Source organism: Nuphar pumila, chromosome 3, assembly GCF_984573655.1.
Source record: "Nuphar pumila chromosome 3, dmNupPumi1.hap1.1, whole genome shotgun sequence".
NCBI classification, from domain to species: Eukaryota; Viridiplantae; Streptophyta; class Magnoliopsida; order Nymphaeales; family Nymphaeaceae; genus Nuphar; species Nuphar pumila.
This window is the reverse complement of record NC_143251.1, coordinates 56,741,032-56,750,877: the sequence shown is the minus strand read 5'-3', so window position 1 is coordinate 56,750,877 and position 9,846 is coordinate 56,741,032. Positions and strand designations below refer to the sequence as shown.

At 36.7% G+C, this 9,846-nt stretch overlaps 1 protein-coding gene across 1 annotated transcript; it reads right to left on the bottom strand.

Annotated features, from left to right (window-relative positions):
• Nucleotides 1–810: 810 nt before the first annotated feature.
• Nucleotides 811–1,206, bottom strand: LOC149842928 (uncharacterized). Its single transcript, XM_090000770.1, has one exon. The coding sequence runs from the start codon at nt 1,204–1,206 to the stop codon at nt 811–813; it is 396 nt and encodes a 131-aa protein (XP_089856896.1).
• Nucleotides 1,207–9,846: the final 8,640 nt, after the last annotated feature.

Here is a 9,846-nt window from a genome sequence, read left to right as displayed (position 1 = left end):
CTAGCGAGATCGCCTTTGATTCTGTTCCAGCAGTACCCGCGTTGTAGATCCTTGAACATTTTTTTACTGCCTGGATGAATGGTGTACTTACTTTTATGTGCCTCTTCTAGTAATTCTTCTCTCAATTCTAAGTCACTTGGCACCCAAAGTCTCTCCCTCATCCATATGATTCCATCATATTTTTGCCTAAATTCATTATTCTCTTGTAGAGCCAGTGTCTCTATCTTCCCATATTGTGGGTCTTCCTTTTGCTTCACTATAACTTTCTCTTGAAATCCTGGCTGAACTGTCAGCTTATTTATCCTTATCACACCTGAATCCTCCGAGAATGGATTCCACTCTGTGAAATCTGTCATCATCTTTCATCTTATACTCATCAAACTGCCGAACCCACCGTCCGTCATCCGACTGAGTGCATTATCAACAACATTCGCTTTCCCCATATGGTAGGAAAGAGTAAATTCATAATCTTTTATGAATTCCAGCCATCGCCTCTATCACATGTTCAACTCTTTTTGTGAGAATAGATATTTCAGACTTTTATGATCTATGAATATCTCGAATTGTTCTCCATACAAGTAGTGTCTCCAGATCTTTAAGGCGAAGACCACAGTTGCTAATTTCAGCTTGTGGGTTGAACCTCTTTCCACCAAATCTTTTCTTGAAATATGGTTTCTACACCCCAGGGCGATTCTTTTGAAAATTTTGCCCCTCTTTCCAATCATCTTCCAGTAGAGTGGCAACCTGGATGGCCTCGTCGAGGGTTTTTGGCCCCCGTGTGTACGAGTGGTTCCTAAGTCCTGCCTTCAGTCATCGGGCAAACTTCATCGCCCTATCTTCATCGGTGATGTACACATTAGGACAATACCGCTCTAAGCTGTGGAATTTTGTAATATATTCTGCCAACGATTTCTCCCCTTGTTGCAAGTCAAGGAATTCTTGCATTTTCTTTATCCTCTCATGTTTAGGGAAGTACGTGTTGTTGAATACTTCTACAAATTGTGCCCAAGTCACCAACCCGTTCTGGAATTTTACTGCATGGGTGGTTTTCCACCACTTCTTTGCATGTTCCTTGAGGCGATACATGCCAAAATCATCCTGTCCTTCAGTAGGGACCTCGAGCACTCGAAAAATGCATTTTGTTTCGCGTAGCCAATTCTTTGTCACTTCAGCGTCAGTGTTTCCCACGAAGGCGGGTGGGTCCATGTCCATAAACTTTTTATAGGACATGCCTCCGCCAGTGTTCATTCTTTCTTGGGCCGCCTGATGTAAATTGGTACCCATTTGCTGCATGGTCGTGGCCTGTTGGCTGACCACTCTGTAAACACCCCAAATTTTCACCCTCATCCAGTACTTACATTTCATGTGTCATTGCATATCATTGCATACGTTTTTGCATATCATTTCATCGCATTCCATAGCATTGCATGTCATTACATCTCATTTTCGAGATCCAGCACTCCTGTTTTTAAAATATTCAATCCAGATTCGGGTTTTTAAAACTTTTCTTTCAAAAACAATTTTAAAAAAACTGGGGTTTTAATCAACATTTTGTCATTTTCCAACCCCCGGGACCTTATATTTTGAAATACTTTCTTAGAAAACAATCTGGATTCATTTCAAACTCAATTTCAATTGATTTCAATTCTCAGATGAGACCCATTTAGGTGGTGTCGCTTCTGGATTCCTTTACTTATCAAAAATCTCAAAAATTTTAGAGTCCTAGTTGGATCAGGACTCTTTTTCCAGAGTCCAGTCGGATCAGAACTCTACTTTTCACTACCTTTTTACCTGTTTTTGAAGAAAACCTTTCAAAATCTTCTGTTTTGGCCAAAATTTCAGAGTCCTAGTTGGATCAGGACTCTTCTTCAAGAGTCCAGTCGGATCAGGACTCTTCTTCAGAGTTTCAATTGGATTGGGACTCTAATCTTTTACAACTATTTTATCTATTTTCAATCAAATCTTTCAAAATCTTTCAAAACGAGTCAGAAACTCAGACTTTTAGTCAAAGCAGGACTCTATTCAGAGAGTCCTAGTTGGATCAGGACTCTGATCCTGATTTCAATTTTGAGAGAATCTTTCAAAAATCTTTTCATTTATCAAATTTGTTACACTTTTATCAAAGAATTTCAAAATTCTGAGGTTTTATCCCAGAGTTCTGATCCAATCAGGATTCTACCCCAGAGTCCCGATCGAAGCAGGACTCTATCCAAAATTGATTTTCTCGCTTCATTTTCACTAGTTTTCAAAAAGCTTTGCTTAAATTTCATCATTTGCTTATCAAAAAAACCAAAATTCTTAGAGTTCTGATCGAATCAGGACTCTTTCTCAGAGTCCTAATTAGATCAGGACTCTGAACCAAAACTTTGATTTCATCTTGTTTTTAACTGTTTTTCAAAATTCTCTCATTTGTTTTCTCAGAAAATCCAAAAATCTGAGAGTCCTAGTTCAATTAGGACTCTGTCCCCAGAGTCTCAGTTGAATCAGAACTATGTTCTATTTCAACATTTATTATTGTTTTCACTGCTTTGACAAGTTCTTTCATTTGTTTTTTAGAAAAAAACCAAAAAATCTAGAGTTTCAGTCCGATCAGGACTCTGTCCCAGAGTTCTAATCCTGTCAAGAGTCTGTTTTTACTTCCATTTTTATTTATTTCCATTTGTTTTCAAAAAATAGGTCATTTTGTAGAGTCCAGTTGATCCAGGACTCTATTTCAGAGTTCTGATCGAGTTAGGAGTCTAACCCTGGCTGTATTTTCTGACTTGTTTCACCATTTTCGATTAAATCTTTTCAAAAACTCCTTCATTTGGCTTTTAAAAACCAAAATCACAGAGTCTTAAAAATCCAGGACTCTAGACCAGAGTTCCAGTTCGCTTAGAACTCTATTTTCAAAAATCTTTAATTTCAATTATTGATTTTAACCCGTTTTCAAAGCCATTTTTAGTATTTATTTCAAGTTTTTCAAAACTTCGATGTGGGGCCCACCCCGTTGGCGCCGTATCTAGAGGAGTTCTGACTCAGTAAAGACTCTGTACCATTTCAAAACTTTCAATCTCAAAGTCTACTTTTGAATCTCTTTTGAAAAACCTCTCATTTTCAAGTTTTAAAATCGTTTTTGAAAATTCAAGTGGGGCCCACTCGGGGTGGCGCCACATTTGAAGAACTCAAGGTTAGACTAGGGTTTGTCATTGTCCTAGTTAGGTTAGGGGTTTAGAGGAGTCAAAATCAATTTTAAAAATCCATTTTATTTAAGTTTTAAACCATTGGTTTTTAAAGGTTTTAAATTCAAGTTTTAAAAACCAAATGTGGGTCCATACTAGGTGGCGCCACATTTGGACTTTTTAGGGTTTAATAAGGTGTTAATTAGGGTTTAATTAGAGTTCATTTAGGGTTAGAAAACCACAAAAAATCGTTGCCTTTAGTGGATTTATTAGAAAGAGTCCTAAAAAAATGAAAAACCTCTTAATTAACCCTAATTAAGTGACTTTTTGAAAAACTATAAAAAGTGACCTAAGGGGGGCCAAAAGGGAGGCTCTTTTCTCTCAAATTTTCGTGGCCTCTCTCTCCTCTCCAGCACCTCCACCTTCCTCCATTGAAGCTGCAAGCACCAAGGTAATATTTTTAATATTTTTTAGTTTTATTTAATACTTTTTCATGTTTTAAATCAATTTTAGCCATTGGTGTCATCCCCTTCATGGATTAAACCATGGATTCAACCTCAAGAACCTCAAGAACCTCAAGAACGGTTCAAGAAAGTGATCTAACTCTTTTTTGTGGTGTTTACAGGGATTCTAATCCATTAGAATCAATCTTAGCATTGTCTTTTGTATTATTAACCAATGAAATACATGATTTACCCTTTTAATGGGTCAAATCCATGTGTTTAAGGGTGAAATCAAATTCCAGCCATTGATTCCTTGATTTTATTTTATTTATTTATTTATTCATGTTTATTTTACGTTTTCCAGCATAGAAATAATTTTTATTTGTTGTTTTATAGTTTGTTTTATTGTTTTTCATTAATTAAGACATATTTTCTCAAGTTTCTTAGATTTTTGTGTGTTTTTAATTTAGAATAGAAAAGAGCATGCTGTTTCGGATTTAAATACTTGCTGTTTATTTCTAATTTTTTTATATGTGATGCATGCATATGTGATTGAAGTACTATAAAAAAATTAAAGATTTTGGACTTCGGGAACCCTGTCAAAAAAATCAGACATCAGGTCGGGTTTTTTAAACTTTAAAATCGGTGTTAAAATCAGAAGGGTGACTTGATATGATGATATTTTTCTCATCCGATATCTTATTTGAGATTCGTAAAGTTACATGGATTCATATTGATTAGATCTATCTACTGTGAAATGTTGAGATTTTTTTATCTCTGTTTGATATTTTTCCTCTGACAGAAAGTCTGATTTTTAATTTAAAACTCGTTAGGGTTTACCAAAACCCTAATCAGACTTATGTTGTTTATAAATTCCAAACCACAGATCCGATTCATGATCTGTAAAAAGTGAGTATTATTATTTTTCTGTCTACTGTTTACTTATAAAATATCAGATATTTTGGAATGGTATTGATATTTATCCCAAAATGTTTAATCTGCAGTGTCTGTTTTAACTCATGTGTGGTTTACAATATTCAAGTCCAGATTTCCGGAAGGGTTTCTCCCTAACCGGAGATGATTTTTCCAATCTGTAAATTGGGAAATCTTTGTTTTTATTTCTAGTTTGTCTTTGTAAAATTTCATAGATTTTCATGAAAGATTGACCCCTGACTCAGGTCTAACTCTGAAACTGGTTGGTGAACTAGGTCAAAAATAGCATATTTTTAGGGTTTGATGCAATTTTCGGGTTAATTTAATGTCAAAAAAATATTTTTATAATTCTAAGTCAAAACTAGGGTTATAACAAGTGCAGGTACCATTTTTTATGGATTTTGGAATCCATTTGATGTCTGAATTAAGCAAATTGCAAAATAGGGTTCCTAAAAGATCCAAAAACACTGCCAAAATCACAGTTTTTGTGATATTCTTGGATTTTCGTGCATAGAAATATATTTTTAGGATTTAATCATATTCATAATCATATTAGGATACTTCAGGTTAAATTTGATGTTCATTTGATTTCATTTAGTGCATAAAACCTAAGTTTTACCAAAATATTTTCTAAAAAACCTGATTTCAAGGCCATAGTTTTGCTATCGGGGGCAATTTGGTCATTTGACCTAAATTTCGAAATCCCTAACCCTAATTTTCATATTTTCAATCATGTAATAGCATATTTGGTTTGATTTATTTGCATTTGAATTTCAAAACTTGCATTTTACCAAATATCTTTCTGAAAACCCTAATTTCAAGGCCATAGTCTTGTTATTAGGGGTATTTTGGTCATTTTGACCCCAACTTCGAAATTTCATATCTTATCTTCCTTATTTATTTCATACTTTATCATTTTTATTTAATGGAATCATGGCAAAAAGGCTTATATCTAGCAAAATCCAGCAATTTCCTGATATTGCTGGATAAATCTAGAAAAGCCAACATATCATTACTAACAAAGTTTTCTAGTTTTGCAGGTACATTGAAGACTTTATTTTTCATGTATTTAAATTTCAATAGTGATGTAAACTAAATTAAACTTTGGAATAAGAATTTACATTTCTTGCTTAGCTTAGGCAGCATTGCATATAGTTTATTTTTTTTTAATAATGTTAATGTGTGATGGATGATGATTCATGCATATTCAAACTCACTATGGTCTACACGAATGGCACATACACTAGCTTTTATGAAGTTTATAAACTTGGTGGAATTCGTATTTATGGTCATAGTCAGAATACGAATGATACTTAGATTTATGATCTTCACATTAGCCACATTCAGCCTACACTCTTAGGCTAACTTCAAAATGCACTGCATTTCTCAAAAATACAAAAAGATTTTCCCAATTCCTCAAAATCATATTCATTCATTTCATGAATTTTCCAATTCCAATTCCAATTCCAATTCAAATTCCAAGTCAAAGGAATCAAATTCTTCAAAATTTCCTAAGTCTTATTCAAAATCGATTTTCTCAAAATATGGATTTGCCAATGATATTTCAAGTATTTCCCATGTTCCAAATTCAAATTTTCTAAGTTAGAATTTCAATTTCCAAGTTTGAATTCAGCGAAACCAAGTCTCTCAGAATCGATTTTCACCAAATGTCAAGGATTCCTCAAAATCGATTTTTACTTCTCTCAGAAATATATTTCAAATCCCAATTCACGATTTTCCATGTGATATCTATTCTAAATATTTCAATCATTCAAAGCAAACATCATGTTTTCAAATGTGCATTTTCTGAAAATTCATAGCACATGTCTGATTCTATGTGCATTTAGAAATTAGAACATGATTTAGACAAGTTGAATAGAGTAGAGCATAAGATTGATCCTTGGTTCAATTACCCCTGTTAAAGGTGGCAGGAATGGTTGAACCTCGTACCGACAGGTGAGTCCCATTCTACGGAATTTTTCCGCATTTTAAAACGGAGGCGAGTTATTTTCAAAATCTTTTTCAAAGGTCAGTTTGACTCGCAAAAAGTTAAAAATTTTGCGATGATAACAGGTTTGGCGACCGTGATGGGACCTGTCTTCACCTGATCAATCTAATGCTCTACTTAGTTCAAATTGCCAAAATCGTATTCCATGGAATGTCAGCTTTTGATTTATGCTATCATGTGAACCTAGGAGCCTAGACTTGAACCCAGCTGACATGGAATGCATGTAGACTAGGTATGGTTTGGTAGGACCATATTGAGGAGAATTATTCATGCTCACATAGACTTAGGTCTAATACAACACTCCTCCATTTAGGAACTGTATGAAAACAATGTTTGCTTCTTCAAATTTTTCAAAAACTATCTTTTTAGGACTTAGAGCCTTCTATTTGCTTGCATGTGCTCATATTTTTCAAAAACCACCCCACCTATATTGTCCCAGTCTTCACATTGCTGGGCTCTCTTTCAGAACCATAGTTCGGGACAGAGCCTCACAACTGGGCCACTTATTTCGGTGAAAACCCCCTGCCACGTACCAAGGGCCATAGTCCAACGTATATCGGCAGGTGCTCAAGGATGTTGAAAAACTTGAACCTAGAACCGGAGAAATTGATTTTATGCCACGTACATCGAGCCTTGGCTTGAGTATGTAGGCATAACTGGATTGGATACAGTTGATCTGAACCTTAGAGTTAGGATTAAGGTCCTATAACTATTTAAAAAATTTTGTGCATCTAGAGTCAGCTTTTAGGGAATGTTGTATGTGCATACTTATTTGTGCAGAATGTGTTATAGTCATTTCCTTTTTATTTTCCATATTTTCCCAATTTTCTAAAATACTGGACGATTTTCCAAAAATCCCCAATCCATGTCCATGTACTGTCCATGTTTTAAACCCTGGACGATTTTTCAAATACTTCATTTTTCATTTTATGAAGTATTTCTTCATATTTCATCAAACCCTGGATGATTTTCCAAATTTCCCTTAATTTCCTTCAAAACTTCAGGTTATTTTTCATCCTTTCTTTCTTCTGGATCTCGAATTTCCTGCCTGCATTTTTCTCAAATTTCCTGTATTTTCCCAAGTCTTATTCCAATCTTCCATGTTTTCCAGTCTGATGGCATCCAGTCAGCTTGATTCAGTCTTTTCTGAGGGTCACATCTCCTACGAGGTGCGACAAAGTCTTCCCGAGCATCGAGTCCTCAGCACCGGATCCTTCTTTCCCCGGTGGTACTATGTATGGTTCAAGAATTTCTCTCGTATGTTTCCGGACCACTTGGACGATTGTGGGTTAGAATTGGCGTCCGCAGTGGGAAAGCAGACAGTTAACGGCAATTTGATCAACGCACTAGCAGAGCGGTGGAATACGAGAACTTCTACTTTCTGGTTCCCATGGGGAGAGATGACAGTACTGATAGATGAATTTTCAGAGATTATGGGATTGCTCGAGCCAGCCGGTCAGCCTGGAGATCCATTAGAGAAACAATTTCTGATTAATGTTAAGGGTCTGGACCCTAAGGATGCCTTAGCTCGCATGACAGGACGCAAGTCTTGGCCATTGATAGAAGAGGATGGAAATGAATATGTGGACCTGCTCAAAATCTACAGACAATATGGGATATTCGTAGAAGTCAGTTCGTTGTCCAAGACAGCTCGAGAAAGAATTCAACATGCAATGGTTCTGTGCACGGTGGGATTAGCCTTCTTTCCTGGTGAGCGGAGTTATATAGATATGAGAATAGTTCAGCTTCTAAGGAGATGGGGAAGTCGACAGACCAGCCACCTCTCCATAGCCATGGCCGCACTCGCCTTTCTATACCGAGGGTTGACTCGCTTTACACTTGAAGATTCTATCTTAGTCGAGGGATGTACATATGCACTTCAATCTTGGTTCCTCCGGCATGTGCCAGCCCAAGCCAGCTCATTCAGATACAATGGTGAAAAGCTTCTTCCAGTTGCGCGATACCGGTTCTTGATCGACAACCTTCAGGAGGAAGAAGTCGTATGGGACTACTTTGATCGTCAGGAATCACCTCCCAGATACACTTATGCATACGGCAAGCGGTTCAGGCTACTTAGTCCATTCTTCTGTGCATACTACCATCCAGAGCGGTGTGTTAGGCAGTTCTCTCAGAGACAAAAACATGTAGAGATTCGTCCACTATCGGGGGTCTTGCCAGAGTTCGATCTCACATCAGATCAATGGTCCGGAGCATACCATTCTGCCAGACATGGCTGGGATTCCTTTGTCAATCTTACTATTTTTCCTGGTCCTCGTGTGTCTTCTGATTATCCGGAGTGGTGGAAAATTGTCTGTCCCCTTCCCCTCTGTCAAGTGTATTATTAAAATCATATTTTCGATAAAGTTCCTTTAATCTTCATTTCACTTTGGTTTGACGACCTCGCCTAGGTAACAAGGCATATTCTCAGTTGTTTATTTTGCAAAGAATAGCAGCGCAATTGTCGTAAACTCCAACGACGACTCAATCCCTAGTAATGGGATATTATTTCAATTGTCTACCAAAATTCTCAACAAATATTCTTCTCCAACCAAATTTCCTTCAAAAGCCTAACCATCAGTTCTACCTTGCAGAGAGCATCAACAACATCTAAAAGAATACTCGTGATACTCGATGGTTCATACAAGGTCCGAAAAGAAAACCTCATCAGTTGAAGGTGTTGCATACTCAGTCACTTCAGAAGAGGAAATTGACTCACCCCGATCAGTCAGAAGCCAGGGTCAGCAAGCAGAGGATGATGTTGACCCTCAGATATATGCTATGTTCAAAGAGATGATGACCAAAATGTTGACAGAACAAGCTGAAGCTAGTACAGAAAAGATCCAGGTCAAGCAGAGGGCAAAAGGCCGGTCAGCCAAGAAAGTTTTAAAACTATCCAAGAAACATATCCAACACGAGGATACATCTGATGAATCAGAATCAGTAGTTGGCACTGATGAAGAGTATGAAGTCTGGCAAGCACTTCAAAGATCCTCTCATAGACAAGGGACAACCTATAAATTGAAAGATCAAGCAATGGATGATCCAGTTCAAATACAGCTGAAGGAAATGGCCAAGATGATTAAAGATTTGCAAGCTCATGACAAGGGAAAGAAGGTCTTCAGGAACAGAGATTTTCATGACGGCATCACCTCCGTCAGGAATAATCAAGATTTAGAAAAGAAGACAAAACTCACCTTTATCGCTGATGCCAATCGCAGTGATTGCAAAAATAACAAAGGCAATCATACAAGTCAGAAAGAGAAATCTTTAAAGTAGAGTGAAAAATTGAGTCAACAGAAAG

Bases quoted from the DNA above. Each gene is read 5' to 3' on its own strand.
- LOC149842928 (XM_090000770.1), bottom strand. From the start codon at position 1,206: ATGGACCCACCCGCCTTCGTGGGAAACACTGACGCTGAAGTGACAAAG.